The sequence below is a fragment of the Caloenas nicobarica genome, chromosome 1 (assembly GCF_036013445.1).
Source record: "Caloenas nicobarica isolate bCalNic1 chromosome 1, bCalNic1.hap1, whole genome shotgun sequence".
Classification (NCBI taxonomy): Eukaryota; Metazoa; Chordata; class Aves; order Columbiformes; family Columbidae; genus Caloenas; species Caloenas nicobarica.
Window position 1 is genome coordinate 40273827 of NC_088245.1, and position 16589 is coordinate 40290415.

Here is a 16589-nt window from a genome sequence, read left to right on the forward strand (position 1 = left end):
GCTGGTCTCATCGTGGTGCCGCTTCACCTCCTGCAAGGAAGTTGTGCTGGGAGGTTGGTGGGGAGGGAGAGAAAAGGGCAACAAGACGGAGAGAGATCAGATGATGTCTCTGCCTGTCCCGTGCCGGGCCTCGCAGGCACGTTGCAGTAACACTGGGCTTTTCTGCCAGCCCAACAACGCCGATGCACGCACATGCCTCCGAGCTTCCTGCCACTGGGGAATGAAATCCATTTAAGAACATATATATATATATATTTATATATGTATGTATAAATACACATACACACACGCACGCACACGTATATATATATATACACACATATACACAGATATACACGCGCACACATACAGAGTGAATTTAAAAAATAATCAGAGTCCGAGCCTGGAAAGTTGAATTCTCCACCAGCATGTGCAAAGAGGCTCCTCTTGGCAGGGGCCAGGAGTGTGGAGACGATTCTGCCGCCCTCTGCTCCTTCCCCATGATCTAAACACCTTCCAGTCAGCACCAGGAGCAGGAGGGGAAAGGAGCAGGGGAATGCATTTGGCTTCTTTGTTTTGTTTTGTGGTGGGTTTTTGTTGTTGTTGTTCTGTTCCCCGAGATGTTGTATATCTTAGTGGTTTTGGTTTTTCTTTTTTAAAATAAAATATACACACGCACGTTAAAAATATATATATCTGTCCAGGTAGGGTGATAAAAGTCCTTAGTGCATTTTCCATCATTGGTTGCCACTCGCAATCTGAGATATGCCTGTTTTCAAAACGTAGGTCCGGTGCAAGTGTTGATCTCTGCCGGGCCCCCCAGCCTTACCAGAAACACGAGGGGAAGGGAGAATATTCCCCTTCCACCCTCTGTCCATTTGTTTTTCTCCTCCCCTCGGAAGAAATTGGACCCACTTTCCTTTTCACGTTTCCCATCCTGTCCTCTGGAGCAGGGAAGGCATTGTCCTGTCCTTGTTGCATGTTGTGGCTGTTGGGGTTCATGGTTTTATTTGTACTTTGTTCTTTTCTGATATATATATATATATATATAGGTCATGTTCGTCCTTTTTTTTGTGTAAAACTTTAAAATTATGCTAATAAATGAAAGAAAGGAGAGGCTTTGGTGGGAGAAGGTCCACTGATGGAAAGGGAAGCACCATTTGCTGTCTGAATCAGACGTCGAGGCAGACGGACAAAGAGGAAAAGTTATCACTCCAAGGACCCCATGGGGGCAATACAGCAAATATATTAAATAAACCTGGAAGAGAAACAAAAACAGACACTGCATTAGAATATGTAACCCTCTCCCCCTGCAACTCCCCTCCTCTCCCGTTTTCCCCTCTGGAAATGTTCGTGTCCAAGTGCCAGATTAGAAGACTAGGAGGGCTTTTGACCTTCTCTATTTTTTCCCCTGGACAGAGCTGAGATTTGCATGAGTTTGCATTATTTCTACCCTGGGAACGCTGGGCTGGCCAGGAGGATCCTGGGATAATCAGAGCCCCCGTTGTGCTAAGCGTGGGAATGCCAATCCCATGACACTGCCTGGTGCCCCTCATCCCCAGCTCCTCACATGCCATGGAAGCCCCTCGTCCCCGTCTCCCGAGGCGAGGGGAAGCGGATGCGAAGCAAGCGGCCTGGGCTCGTTCGAGGGGCTGGAATTGCTGAATCACGGGATGGGGCTTTCCCTGTCAGGCTGTGCCACCTCTCTCTAAATTCAGCCCCCCAGGTCTATGTCCTGGCTACTCTTTCTTTTCTGCACCTTCCCCTCTCTCACAAGGAACTGGGGCTTATTTTCCTTTCCCTTGTAGCACTGAAATTCTTCTGATGACAAGGGAATTACTCCTGTTTACACAAGTCAGGGAGAGAAGAATCAGGCCCTGGACTGATGAAGTCCAGATCTCTTGCCAGAGATTCCAGTTCTCCTTTCCCCTGGTATGACCTTTCTTATGCACACAGGCTTCCCACTAGGAGAAAGACGAACCAAAAGCGTTGCTGCTTTTCTTTTCAGTCTTTCTGCCAACGCATCTAATGAAATAAAAGGAAAACGGATCCCCAGAGCAACGATAATTCTCTGCTTTCAATGGAGAATCAATAGAGAAAGGAGAACAGGAGTTGCTTCACAGAAGAGATTAATTATGTGGACCCCGAGTGGGACTTAGGTGCAGAGAGAAGTCAGGCTCACTCTCTGCCTGGAAGAGAGGCAGAGAGGGCAGGCCCAAGAGCAAGCAGGGTTGCAGCACAATCCTTCCACCTCTGTGAAGAACCCTAAAGCTATAAATAAAGTGCATGCCCTGGGTCCCAGCCTAGTCCTTCCCCTTCAGCCCCGGTTTTATGACGCCCAGGCCCTGCAGTAGCCCCACGTTGAATGAGCAGCTGGTGCTGTGCAAAGCGTCCGAGCTGCTCAGGCAGAACCGTGTCCCGGGAGAGCATTGCTCCTAACTAGAAAAGCAGCTTGCTGTTACCTGCCTTGTGCTCTCTCTCCCCTGCCAGCACTTCTATGCTACGAGGATTTCTTTCAGCACTTTCTTATCGTTGACATGCTTGTACTTCTTATGTTTCCTCTTCTGTGCCGGCGGCCGGCGTACTCGCTGCCTCTGTGACACAGCGGCTGTGGTGAAGGACGGTGACGAGCCTGCCAAACAGAGGAGAGAGTGTCTGTACAGTGAGGGGCAGCCGGGTCATGTCGAAATATCTTTCCTCACCCATTATCAACAAAGAACTCTGCAACAGGAGGGCCAGAAGGCCTCCTTCTTCCGTTCTTCTGTCCCTCATCCTCTGTTCTCCACAGTCTCTGCCCTCTCACTTGTCCCCTTGTCCCTTCCCTTCACCTCTCACCTTCCCCTCCTTCATTCCCTTCGGTTCCATCCCCTTGCTGGCAGGCAGACATCCTGGGAAAGGTCCCTTGGCTGGTATAAACCAGTGAAGGCCCATGGGATTCACTGGAGTTAAGCAGATTTAAACCAGCGGAGGGCTCTTGCCCCTCTTCCCAGCCTCTCTTCGCACCCCTCCCTCTGCTCTACTAACTCCAAGATCCTTACGTCTCTGTTCACGTGGCCCTGGCCGGCTGTTCCGGGGGGGCTGACGGGACACGGCTTCGCACCGACACTGCACATGGTCCTCCAAAGGCACGACGACTTTTTTGAATTTTGGCTTCCTCTGGACAAATTCGATTTTGTTCACCTATTTGGAAGACAGAGGCACACAGAGATGAATACAGCTGTAGCTCCCACTCTGTGAAAATAATCAGTGTTGGTATGCTTCAGTACTGGTTTTCTTCCTAAAGGGTCAGAAGGCAGTTTATAGAGCACGGTTCAAGTTCGTGGCTGGTGTGTATGGCAGATATTTCTGTACACACCAGCAGAGCAGACCTAGACCAGGCAAGCTCGGATGTGACTGGTTGTTTCCCCCGTTCCTAACTACTGCCGCTGCTGAAGCAGGTTGACTGGTTGATCGCAGACAGAAACATGGGACGTGCAGAACATGCTGGCCTGTTTCTGACAGCCTGTGATGGCAGAGACCTGGGGGCAACCAGAATTAATTCCCACAGGATCCTACAGGAAGGGCAAAAGGAGAAAAACTCGGGCCCGATGCAAGCAATCGTGGCCTCGCCAGCTCTGCTGAGGCCTGTCTGAATTTGTCTCAAGCTCTTTCATGACTGGCAGGGCTGAAGCCCTCAGCTCTGTGTTCCGCGGGGAAGGCGGCGCTCTGGAAATTCCCTCGGACTCTCCGCTAGTGCTGACTCAGAGGGAAGACTCAGGGCTCCACACCCCACCGCAGGGCACCCGCTTCCTAAGGCGTCCTCCCGCTCCAGGAGCAGCCGGGCCTGACCCCACTCAGCTTATCTAACAAGACCGCGGTCCCTCAAGTGCTCCGCAAGCTAAAATTACTTGCTCAGCCGCGCGTCTGGGATCGAATTCCTCTAAACCCACTGCCCCCAGCAGCATCCCTCAGGCAGCGCAGGAGCAGCCAGGCTGTTTATCTTTCCTTGAAAGCCCACTCCACACGCTTCAGACCACACGCTGCTCACTAGACAAACACTTCCAGCCAAACAATAGAGAGACCTCTGTCCTCAAAGAAACCATTTCCAGGTCACTTTTTCAGGCTGGCTTTTGACCTCTCACTTGTTTTTTTCCACAAAAACAACTCCTGTTCCCCCCCATTTTTCCCTCATTTGGCTTGGCTTTTCTGAGAAAGGAATTTCCTGATGAAAAGGGCTGTGTGAATACAACTTCTCCCAGCCAACCTCTGCCGCCTGCCTGGGGGAGTCTCTTACGGCTCAGGCAGAGGTTTAGTACGGGATGAGTATTATTTTTAAACAAGCTGTCTGGGAGGAAGCTGTGAGGAGATCGCTGGTGGCTGTGAGGAGGGCAGGATCAGAGCAAGAGGTTAGCCGTCAGGTGTCTGCTTGCTGCTGGAGTGGGTCAAGAGGTAACTGTGGGGCTGAGAAAGAGGAGAAGCTGCTCCAGTGTGTGTCTTGGGAAGAAGCTGTGGCAGCAGCGTGGGGATGGAGCGCTGACACTGCCAGCCCTCCTCTTTTTGCATCAAAAACAGTTCCCGCGATGAAACGGTCCTGTTTCTTCTGCTCTAACACAGCAGCCAAGGCCGCCTCCCGGCACAGAAATAGCCGTGGAGTGGAGCTGCAGCTGGGGACGGTGTCCCGTAGCTCTGCGACGGTGACAGTCCCCAGCTGCTGGACAGCACCAGCGCTCCGAGCAGCCGGCGCGGACGTCACCCCGCGCCAGAGGCTGCAGCGCTGCGTGGCTAACGCAGGAGACGTGACCGCAGAGCCGGTGTGAGGCGGCAGTGTGGGCCTTGCACCCGGGAGCCGCTGTGGTTTTGGTTCTGGGGGCTAGGGATGGAGGTGGGCTGCGGGAGGAGGGAGCAGCAGGAGGCATCTCCCTTACCTGGACGTGCCGGACGCGGATCTGCGTGGGGCGGCACTGCACGTTGCGGTTGTTGCAACAGCCGGAGCAGCGCTGCACCTCCACGCAGGGCGGCCACACCACAAAGTTGGCGTTGGTGCTGTCCACCATGTTGCGGGAGATTTCAAAGACCACCTCCCGCGTCTTGCACTCCGCCAGGACAGCTGGCTCTGCTGCTGCCAGAGCATCTATGGAGGGCCAAGAGAAGAAGGAGAGATGAAACAGGCTTTGCAGCTGTTACCAGCCTTCTGCAGCCACCTCTACTGGGAGAGAAAGACCCCACACAGCTCTCACACATACACACATGTTCCTTCTCTTTCTCCCACCCCTCCAGCTCCCTCCCTGCTGCGCCCTGTGGAGGAGCCCACAGTAAAAAGATGCTTCTCACTGCAGCGGCCGTCCTAGGCAGAAGATGGCACTTCTTTAGAGCAAATCAGCACCAAAGGGATTTAAAGCAGAGCAGCTTACAGAGCTCTGGACTCCCTCTCCTGCCCTCCTGGAGTGTAACACCCAGCTCCTATGCAAGGCACAGACCCTCCTTCTCATCTGCCCACACATCCATGTGCACTACAACCTCTACCCCCACACGTGCGTATCTCAGACATGCATATGCAACCACCACAGCTTCTCAGGCGAGTGCTCCAACAATCGCAAGGTGCAACACCCCCGGCTCACCTAGGCTTCGTCGCTCTCGAGACAGGGCCACGGGGTTTTGACCAGGCTGAGTTGCATTCAGTTCCAGGTTCGAGCTATCCTCCTCTGCAAAGGAAAAGACGTGACCTCATAGCGTCACGTAGAGGCAAGAGAAGACAGCAGCCACTTCTGCTCTGCTCATCGGGCAGAGAGCAGAGACGTGGGATAAGCCACAGCCTCAGTACATGGTGCTATGTGTAAATCCACCAGCAAGGTCACAGTTGTGCTGGGGCACGGAGACTCTAGGTTTGCTCTTGGCTCAGACTAGGCAGCTCAAAGCAACAAGCCCATCATGAAAGAGGTGTCCCGGTCAGGTCTGGGGGTGGAAAACTCCAGATCAAGAGTGACAAGGCCTACAGCAGCGCTTTCTGGTGTCAGACAGGATTAACAGGGGGATTCAGATCAGCCGGCTGAGATCAGGATACAACAAGAAGCATCAAAGACTGGATGGGACCAGAAGAAAGTTTGGTATATAACGCTGAGGTGCCTTGATGGGTGGCTTGGGACTGGGAGAGCTGGGGCATGAGGGGGCAGGTGAAAAGGATGACGGGTGGGAGGTGGGGTGCTTGCTTTCTCTCCCCAACCTACCGCAACTGCTCTAGGTTAGAGTCAGTTTTTTGACATAAGAACAGAAAAATAAAGTTGAAATGGCTTTTCCCCTATCCTACCCTAAGGTAAGCCACAGGATCTGGAGGTAGCTCAGTCGGCGATGGGAGAGGAAGGCAGAAAGCATTCAGGCCAACCCTGAGCAGTTCCCTCCCACCCCACTGCTTTTTCCCATAGGAAGCGCTGAATAGAGAAATGCCCGCAGTCCCCACGGAGCACTCCAACGCACAGCCCCTCCTGAGCTCTGGACAATGGCCGCGCTCAGAGATAGCTCCCACCCAGCCACGGCTCTTTCCTTCTCGGACCTGCTTTAGCAGCTGAAGGAAGCTGAATGGACGTCAGCATCAAGGGAGCAATTTTCTTAAAGGGAATTTGGGGCCAGTGGAAGATCTCTGTTTATCAGATGAGCAGTGGAACAGACTTCCCATACCTATCATGTTCCATCCCTCTTCCTCAGTCCTGCCCTAGCACAACCCTCGTATAACGGGGAGTGGGGTTCAGCTCTGAGGCAACTGCTGAAGGATTTGGTATGAGTGCACAGAGGCTGTATTCGTGAGGTAGGAATTGTGTGCCTGTGCAGTCAACACCTACAGATGAGGTGGACAGACAGAAACCCTTTAAAGTGGCTGGAGAGCTGTGATCAATTATAGGATGCCGTTCCTCTTGCCCTGAGGCAGACACCCAAAATCTGAGCTCTGGTGGTTCACGCTCTAGAAGGCCATATAGTTATCCAGGGGTTAGAGAGGGTGTCTGGATGACTGGCTTAGACCGTCATGCCTGCTTTGCAGGCAGCCGCAGTTAAGGGAGATGACTCTGACTCTACACACCTCTGTTGTTGGTCTGCAGTAGCATTTAAGGTCAGGAGAGCAATATCTCAGCTGACCTGCCTCCTGGAGCTGCCTAATTCTGGCTCCCTGTCCAGTCAGAGGACGACAGCAGCTGTGACACATAGAGGGTGTGCAGAGAGCACAGGGAATAGCTCCAGTTGCTTTGGGATTATTTTGCTAATACCATTATTTACTAATACAGTAAGTCTACACAGGGCAAGCAAATGTTGATGCCTCTCAGTCACTACCTGGCAGCAGATGAGAGCCACAGGGTGCAATAAAGATATAGCTTCACTGGACCATTTTCTGTTACCCTGACCAGCCTTTCCCATCTGGGACCTGAGGTGGAACCAGTGACGGAAAGCTTGGCAGCCTTCTCCCATACCCCTGGGCTTTTCAGGCCAATAAGAGAAGCACATTTTGTTTCTTAACCGTGAGGGTGGTTAGTAACCGCGATATAGATGTATCTGTTCCTTAGACAATGGGACATGACAGACTGCACGCATCTTCTCAGTGGCTCCTTCTCCACCCCTCCATCCTGTGCCGCCTGGCATTTTATCAAACAAGGGTGGGGGCTGCCTTTTGCGCAGAGGTTGAATTGATGAGAGGAGAGGGAAAAAAAATAGCAACAACTGTTGACTTGAAACAAATCTCCTATTGAAAACTGGGTCCCTCCCTCCCCCAGGTTGTCCTTCTACACCCCGGGTCAGCCCTGAAGAGGGTTGGGGTGGGGGGGACCAGCCTGGGACAATCCAGCCCAGCTAATTTTGGAAGTTGCCCCATTGTGTGGCTCGTGGATGAGGAGGAGGGAACTGCTGAGGGCAGGGAGCGGCTGTGGCGGTGGTGGGGAGCCTCGTCGCCTCTTTCTAAGGCAAACAATAGCAGAACGCAGCTGGTGCCCTCCCCTTCGCTTTCCCCCCCCTGCCCCTCCAGGGCCGTTTTGAAAGGCAGCGGGAATGCTTTTGAGACTGCGCCAGTGGTTGGACTGGCATAGGAAACAAAAGCAGGAAATTCTGTTCCCCCGTAGATAGTGTCTCGGCAAGGATTACAAAGCTCCAAACAGACAAAACACGAGAGAGAAGGCGAGCTGGGGGGGCCGGGGGACGACGGGCGGGAGCAGAGTTAGAATAGAAAGGAATTTGCTCTGAAGAGACCGTTTATAAATAAATTCCTGGGCCAGCCCAGCCGCCGCGGCGCGTGCTCCAATTCCCACACGTGCCGACCCCTCCACGCTTCGCCGCTCCCGCTGCTCGCTGCCCTCAGCCCCGGCCAAGTGACCCCAGGCATCGCAGCCCCCGGAGCTCCGATCCAGGGGCAGGAGGTGAAGCGGCGCTACCCTGGCTAAGCCCCCGTCCCGTATCGCACCCACGGACACGGGCTCTGCTGCTCCCGTCTTGAGAGCCTCTGGGAGCCCAGGGCCTTTTGTGGATGCTAAACCTGAACCCACTCGGCCCTCTCCTCTTCTATCACTCTATTTCCACCTCCCATTTCTCCACCTCCTAAACTTATCCTTGGCCAGTTCAAGCCGTGCTGACTGTGGATCTTCCAGGGTAAAAAGTGCTGACCTCAGTTCCTTGCACTCACCTTGCCCATCTCTTATTATTTTTGGAAGCCTGTGTCCCTCGATAGGCTAGGCAGTTAGGAAGAGATCTAAAAATGCATCTAGCTGCCCAGCTCCCACAGGTTTCAGGGGGGCTAGGTCTGTAAATAGCCAAATTTGGGGTCCTGAGTGGTTCCTATATTTACAATGAGATCTGTTGATAGTGTGCCTGCTGGAAAACAGAATATCCCCTCCCCCTCCCCTAAAGATTTAAGAAAAAATAGAGGAGTGCTTGGTGAAGAGGAGATTTACCTACGGAGTCTATCCGCAGGGCACGCTGGAGGTCACTGATGGAGCGCACTGAGCTGCCACCCAAAATCTCGTAAATGTCTTCAGGTATGGGGTCCCCCTGCCAGATGACAAAAAGAAAAGAAGGGGAGAAACAAGCGTTAGAGAGGTGATCTGCAAATACTGTGTCACAGAGCGGGAGTTGGGTGGAATGGGAGCACAGAGGAGGCACAACAGAACCAGCCAAATGCAAAGGCACCCTCATGAAGGCATGAGCCTGAAACCTGAGCAAAAGCAAGACAGCTCATCTTGCTGCCTCTCAAAAAGTGGTCAGGAGACTGAAAAGCCAAAAAAATGCCTGGGCTACACAGCAGAGCCCCAAAAGCTATGCAAGCAGCCAGCAAGGCTTCCTTCTCCGGTGCTCTATGACTTCTCCAGGTGGCCTCTCGTTCCTGCTGCCCGCAGTAAAGGCGTTTTAACAGACTTCCCTTACGCTATCAGATAAAACCTTCGCAATATTTCCCTCTGTTATGAAACTCCCTCACAGGCTTTGTCAGATATCGTGTGGATGTGCGTGTGCGTGCGCGTGTTTTCAAACCACAGCGGCCCAATATTATACATCATTTGCATACTCTTAAAAAAAAAAAAAAAGGGTGGGGGGGGTGGAGAGGAAGATTGACCTTCACAGCTGAAGCTGCTCCGGCGTGAGCCTGCGGTGAAACCACAAATGCTGCAGGGAGGACATGAAAGGCTGTTTGAGGTGGGCTGAGGAGCTGATTTGGATAAAGAAAACACATGGGAGTTTGGATGTCTTTGCACCCCAGTGCCAAAAAACCTTAAGTAAGCAGGTTTATAGGCATCAGACGATGGGTCAAGTTCAGGGTTCGTGCAGGCAGGTGCAACGCCATCAATCTCTTGGGAATTTTACCCTGGCACCAGACTTGAGTGGGCCCCAGTGACAGCACTTAACTACAAAGGAGCAGTGTGGGAAAGCAAGCACTGATTAAAACATACTTCCGAAAGACTAGAAAAAGAGACAGGGGAAAGTGCTGGCCAAAGTGTTTGCTTAGCTCCTAGCTCTCTTCTTTCAGGGCTACTCATGCGGAAAATCTGCTCTTTCAGCCGGGTGCTGAGATGCAGCCCTACACATGCCCCTGTAACTGAGAGGAGGACTTGGCTCGTGCGCTTGTGAAACGCAGGGATTTTCCTGCAGGTTTTTATGGGCAGTTGGTCGCATGTGTGTGGTCCTTCCAGCACAAGGCTATTACCCTCCCGTCTGCCTTCATTTCCCTTCCGCTTGGGGTCGAGGGAAACCACCGGGCAGGTGGTTAAATGCTGGCTTTTAAAGCTTGAGGGCTTCAGCCCAAACCTGCAGCCACTTTTGCATGGCTGCTTGAACCTGGCATCCTCCCAGACATGCTGGTCCCTTGGCCACCCGCCCTTCGCCTCCACTAACAGTGCTCCCTCCTCAGCCCTGCTAGCCCAGCCTCTAAGACTATAACTTAAACTAGGACGCGGTGGCTTGAAGGCTGCTGCAGCCCAAGGCATGGGCAGAAGCCTCCCGGGGTAGCTGCAGAGCAGACAACGCTAACGCGTCTTAAACCTCCGCAGCCAGATCCGCCAGAGAGCTCAAGTCAGATCGAGCCTCTCTGCCCCACTCCGTCCCTGTCACATCTCACCACAGAGCTGGCTGTCCGCCTGCAGCAAAAAGCAGATTTTACATCCCCGGGCATTACTTCCTCAGTCTCAGAGGGAGAGGGAAGCAGTGTCAGTGATGAATGCACAGCCAGAGAGAGACTTGTATAATTCAGGGATCACTGAGTAGCTGCGAAATGAGGATGCCTTCTGACAACTCCTGCTGCGTGAGGAAGAGTAGGACCAACAGCCCAGCGCTGGAGAGGCTCTGCAGCACTTCCCTGCCTCGCGACACACACACGGCGTTTACTGGAAAAGGGATCATTTGCAATTCCCAGTACTTGCAGCCAGAGCCCAGCACTGAGCGGTGAAATTGCAGGCTTTTAATGTTTGCACCTGTCAGCCAAACACATTTGTGTACAAATGCTGCCTTGCACGGATGCCCTTGGTCCTTCCTGACACTTAATACATGTAGGAAATGGAACTTGATTTTAAACTCCGGCACTTGCTAGGGGAGAGCGTGGGCAGGTGTTACGAGGCTCGGTGACTTTGGAGGCGAGCTGGGAGGTGTCACCTTGCTAACTGAGCAGGGGGAACAGACATGAGCCAGGGACTGCAAATACAGGCCCTCAAGAGATGGATTGCTGGAGACTGCCTGTGGGAATAAGCTCCACTCTCTGCCCACAACAGCAGTTTTAGGCGCAAATATTTTCTTGTTGCAGATACTATCAGCATGGCTGTGGCGTATCACCAGCCCACATGGCTCATAATCCTGTCCTGCTCTCTGGGGTTTGTGAGCTCTGCCAGTGACAACTGCAAGCCTGTGAAGCTCCTTATTTTCGTCTCGTGCTGCAGAGCCGTGTCCAAGGCTGGCCTAAGAGCAGCCAGGCAGACCTGAGCTGCACGGCTCTTCCTCGCTCCCTTTGGGGTCTGTGATTTGGAACAGCCATGTCTCTGGCCCCCCATCCCAGCCCTGTGCCTGGGAAGCTCTGAGATCAGGGCACCGCACACACCAAGGCCCTCGGTGGGAATGGGACACAGGGAAGCTGAGGTCCACCAGCCACCTCCGCCTGATCCCATGGGGTCAGAAGGTAGAGGAGCAATGCAGGAGGTGGGATCCCCAACAGAGCAGCCCGAGCAGCTGGCGCTGCTCCTGCTTAGCAGCTCCTCTGGAGTTATTTGTCTAACACAGGTTAACAATCTCCTTTTTTAACTGTGCGGCAGATCAAAGAAGACTTTTGTCTCAATGGACTCCTGGCTGGCTGTCAAGAGCCCCAAGGCCTGGCCTTGTAATCCTGCGAGGCCCTGAATTCCTAGAAGAAAGTAAGTTTATTCTTCCCTCCCTCCGTCCTTCTGCACCCAGTGCCTGGCTCTCCCCTGAACCACAGGGGCACCCCCCACTCCGCCAGTCCCCAGCAGCGACATCCGCTCCCCTTCTCCTGGCTGCCGGCACCTGGGGGGCGAGATCCAGGGCACACCTGAGACAAGGCAGCGGAGCACCCGGGCGGGGGCCCTGCCCGCCCGGCAGCCGCTCTGCGCCGTGGTTGTGACGCCGGGACCTCTGGGCACGTCAGCTTTGCCTCCCTCCTCCCAGACGTCAGCAGTGCCGTTCGGCTGCTGCAAACCCTGCAAACATGACAGTCCTCCTGTCCCTGCTCCCCAGAATCAGCCTCCTCCCTAACCTCACCATCCACTGCCTCTGCAGCTTTCTGCAAATAGATGATCTGAGCGCCAGGGCTGCCGAAAGGTCCCCTTGTGACCAGCTGCTGCCGAGGTGACACAGGGAATATGCAGGGCTGTGCTCCAGCCCTCCCTCCAGCTCTTCACAGGCACGGGTTTCAGAGTCTTGCCCGAAGGTGTGTCTTTCTTGGTAGCACAGCAGATACAGAGGAGGAGGGAGCAAGGATTGTGCAACTGGCAGGGAAGGCAGACCCTCAGGGCTCAAAGAAACCAGACAAGGACACTCCCAAGGTGAGGACTCCTCCAGTCCTCTTTTTTTGGGTGGTGTGTCTACACACCCACGTGTGACTGCACACGGAAGGCCAGAAGGGTAGCAGCACCACCAGCCCAGGGCAGGGAAGCACCCAGCTATCTGCTCCTCTGCCCAGGAGAGGAGGACTTTCCTGAGAACCTCCACACAGACCGTGGCAAGGGATCTTGGCAGCAGGGTCTTGAATGATCAACCAGGCAAAAAAAAACCCCAAACAAACAGCATTTTTTAATTCCCTCTGAAGCTGACGTGAGGACCCTGAGGGGAGACTCTGCTGCATTCCCTGGCAGACAGCAAGACTGGCAGCACCTGCCACAGGCCCGCTGAACCCCAGAGGCTCTTGTTCCCCTGGCACGGGGCTTCCACCCTCCCAGCACCACTCCTGGCTACAGGGGGACCCTGACACCCACACATGCCTCACCCCACAACAGGCACAACCCTCCTCACACGAGCCCCTTCCACGTGGGACGGTGGCTTACGTTTTCCTCCCTTAAAAGAATCAAATTTAACGTTTGATCTAGTCCACGTTCCTAAAATACATCCAGACCTACACACCCTTTTCCCATTTCAAGGGGGACTCCGCTGCCCCACCCCGCTCCTCCACACACCTCCCACACCTCCCCTTCGAGGGCTGGAGGCATTTCCACCCCCCGGGACCGGCTGGGTGCTGGCAGCATTGGAAACAGCTCAGGAACCACTGTCATTCCCTCCTGCTGCCGCACATCAGCTGATGGTGAGGGGGAGGCAGGGACGACTCGCCCGGTTCCTTCCACGAGCTCACTCACCCCGGACATGTCATCCACCCCGCCTTCCACTGCTTTGTCCTTGTCACCACCTCATGCTAAGAAGACTCGGGAAGAGCCCCGGAGCCTTGCACCAGGAAGATGTGATGCGGAGCTGGGTTGGGGTTACAAGCAAGCGCCCAGCTGCACCTCATTCCTCGGGAATTCCAGAAAGCCCTGACAGTGGGGCTTCACCCCAGCGCAACCACACCGGGCTCAGCCCAACTCTGTAAATGTTGCAAGGCAACTATTACAGCCCGCAGGGCAAATGCAAATGGTTTTAGCATCCTCGCTTCCCAACCGGCAAATACCTTCCCTCTGAGGCACGTACTCCCTCCTGCTGGAAGAGCTCCAGGGCCCTCCAGCTCCAGATGGGTGTGATCGAAGAGGGAGAGGGACTCAGGAGGTTCCACCTCCTGGTTCAGGCCTCTGCTGATCAGGGTGAGCTGCCATTCACCGTGCACCTTCTCCTGCAGGGCTGGGAAGGAGGTGCAAGTCCCTTTCAGAGGATGACTGTGGCTCAGCAACCTGGTAGGAGTTGTGTGGTATGCACCTGGTGCAGAACACAATGCCCTCAACGTGGATGTGGGGACCAGCTGCAGGTGGAAGTATCTACCCAAGCAGAAACCTTCTTGGTTCTCTGGTCATAAAATGATGAATAGCACAATTCCTCTCAAGAAACCTAGAGCCAGAATTCCCAAACTCTAACCCTACTAGGCTGCCATAGAGCTGTGCAGTCTTTTAATGGGATTCCAGCACAGAATAACAGCCCCCTGGGATCAGACACTTCCATCTTCACCCTTCCCCAGCGCCAACCATAGCTGATGTTTCACGTTGCACAGGAGAAAGAGATCTGAGCCACCCACAGAGGAAATACCATCCTCTGCCCAAAACAAACATAACCACTGGGCAGCCCACAGCTCTAACTGCTTCCCTTTGCGGCTTGGGCAAGGGCAAGATGGGCCCATGAGGAGGTGATGTGATGCTTCGTACCCAACCCTTTCCCTGCCGCCCACAAGAGGGGCTGCTTCAAAATGAGGAAGGAAGAGAAAGAAATGATGCAAAGGGAGGAAAGTCTTGGTAGAAGGATATATCCTGCCCCTGACAGTTCCCAAGCTGCAGATATAACCCATGGGTTATATCCATCCACTTTGGATGGAGCTGAAGCGGTAACCGAGCGCTGTGAGTAAATGTTAGGGGCTTTCTGATCCCCTCAATCTGCTCACCATCAGTTGATGAAACAGGGCAGCAGAGGTCAAAGGATTTGGGGGTTAGGGGCTCCTATTCCTCAACCATGGCTCAGGGGGGAAAGAGGCTTTGATTTTCATGTGGGGAAACCAAAGGGGGCTGGTGTATGTACATCAGCCAAATCCACTACCTGGCCCCCACCCTGTGCCCGGCCTCCCCCCGCGCAGAGCGTGCAGGAGGGCTGCAGGACAAGCTGAGACACTCATTTCCAGCCTCTTCCCAGGACTCCAGCTAGAAACACACCTTACCGAATTACCATGCCACCCCAGTGCCAGTGTCTCCAGCCAGGCTGTCCCCTTCCTCGCCCCTTTGAAAGCCCCCCGCCTTTTCCCCACCAGCCCCTTGGCGATGCCTGGCGGCGTTTTCACCCAGCGTGTTTTTCTGGAGGTGGCAACTAACCAGGCTTCGGTCCCTGCCCCACGCACGCCACTGTGATGCCAAAATAACCGGAGGGGGTGAGAGGCTGGGCGCAGCCGCCGGCTGGTGCTGTGCCCCGGGGTGGCAGCCGCTGGGCGAAGCTGCCGGCGGGGCAGGAGGCTGCGGGCTCCGCAGGGCTCCCCAGCAGCACCCCGGGACTGGTCTCCCCCACCAGCCTGGCGCTGGCTCCAGCCCGGGACGTACGCGGGGGCGGCCGGCTCTGCCCGCCATTAGCGCCGAGCCCTCCCCTCGGCAAGGCGCAGGAGAGCCGCCGCCCGCCCCCGGCTCCTCGACCCGCCGCTCCGCTCCGCTCCGCTCCGCTCCGCTCCCCGCCGCCACCCCCGGGCGTCACCCGCCGCACCTGCGGGGCGAGAGGCGCCGCCGCCGCCGGTCTCCCCCCGCCCGCTCCGGGGCTCGCAGCTCGGCAGCACCGCCCGCTGCCCGCGGCGGAAACTCACCTCCATGCGGGCCAGGGGCAGGGAGAGGACGAACGCGAAGACCACGCCGAAATTCATGCCGACTTCAGGCCGCGCCGGCTGCGGGCACATGGACGGCGAGCCCCGGGAGGGAAGCGCTTCCCGCAGAGAGCCCGCGGCCGCCCGGCCTCAGGCATGGAGAGCGCCGCGCGTTCCCATGTCCCCTCCGGGCCGGGCTGCTGGGGCGAGAGTTGCAGGAGCCCTCAGGAGAGGAGGTGGTGGTGAGGGGAGGCAGAAGTAATTCTCCGTGACTCGCCTGCCTCTCTTGCTATCTCATAAGCCCGGTGGAAAAAAAATGCAGTCCCTCGAAATTATACGCATCCAGAGCCTACGTCCCTCTCGCTGCAAGGGATGCTTCGGTGTTGGCTTCTGCTAGGTGGTCCACATGCTATTTTTCTTCTCTATTTTCTTCCTTTTAAAAATATAGATATATGTGAAAGATTTTACATGCAGGTAAGAATGACTCAGTGTTCTTTGAAAAAGATGCACAAAATAATAATTATTAAAAAAAAAAACAAACTTCGTTCCAAAGTTTGGTGTGAAATCCAAAACCAAAATCTTCCTTAAGATGTCATTTTCTTAAAATGCTCCTTTTCTTCCTTACGCCTGCTTGCTTTTTAGCGAAAAGTTGCTGCTGCACATTTAATTTCTTCCCCTTAGGTTAGATTCTGGCTTGGGTGCCTTCTTGTGCGGAGGGTTGGCAGTTTGCTTGGACCTGAGGTTTGCTTTGGATTTGGAGACAGGTGAGAGCAAATGTTTTTGCTCTGGGTTGTGTGCATGTGTGTGTGTATGCGCTGAGCCTTGACAAGCCTCAGAGCAGAGCCGCTGCTGCCTCCTGCGCTCTGTTGCAACGAGAAAGAAAACAAACAAGCAAAAAAAGGCAGAAAAGGTAAAATTGAGAGGGAAGCGAGCAAGCCGATGGGTCTTTATTTTAGTCTGCGAGCTGCAAGAAAGACTAAACTGGCACTCAGGGCTGCTCCTTTTATAAAGGAGAGGAGATGGGTGGAGCATAACTTGCCATCCTCTTGGCGGGGGACCAAGGCGAAAAATCTAGTGAGGGAGTACTAGTCCATTGCTGACAAAATAAAAAGTGTGTTAATTTAAATGATAAATTAATTAAAAATTACTAACACTGTAATAACCCCTATAATGTGGCTTTAATATCGCATAAGGAATGGGGACAGAA

The 16589-nt window shown here is 54.2% G+C and overlaps 1 protein-coding gene across 2 annotated transcripts; it reads right to left on the reverse strand.

The window, feature by feature from the left end:
- Positions 1 to 294: 294 nt before the first annotated feature.
- PDGFB (platelet derived growth factor subunit B) lies at positions 295 to 16339 on the reverse strand. Of its 2 annotated transcripts, none has more exons than XM_065640357.1 (7): positions 15386 to 16339; positions 8880 to 8976; positions 5577 to 5660; positions 4884 to 5089; positions 3018 to 3159; positions 2446 to 2611; positions 295 to 1237 (listed from the first exon to the last, which is right to left on the reverse strand). In XM_065640357.1, the coding sequence occupies exons 1-6, from the start codon at positions 15473 to 15475 to the stop codon at positions 2475 to 2477; spliced, it is 756 nt and encodes a 251-aa protein (XP_065496429.1). In that variant the 5' UTR covers positions 15476 to 16339; the 3' UTR covers positions 295 to 1237; positions 2446 to 2474. The 2 variants fall into 2 exon arrangements, with proteins under 2 accessions (XP_065496429.1, XP_065496420.1); XM_065640348.1 differs by having other exon boundaries at positions 2442 to 2611.
- Positions 16340 to 16589: the final 250 nt, after the last annotated feature.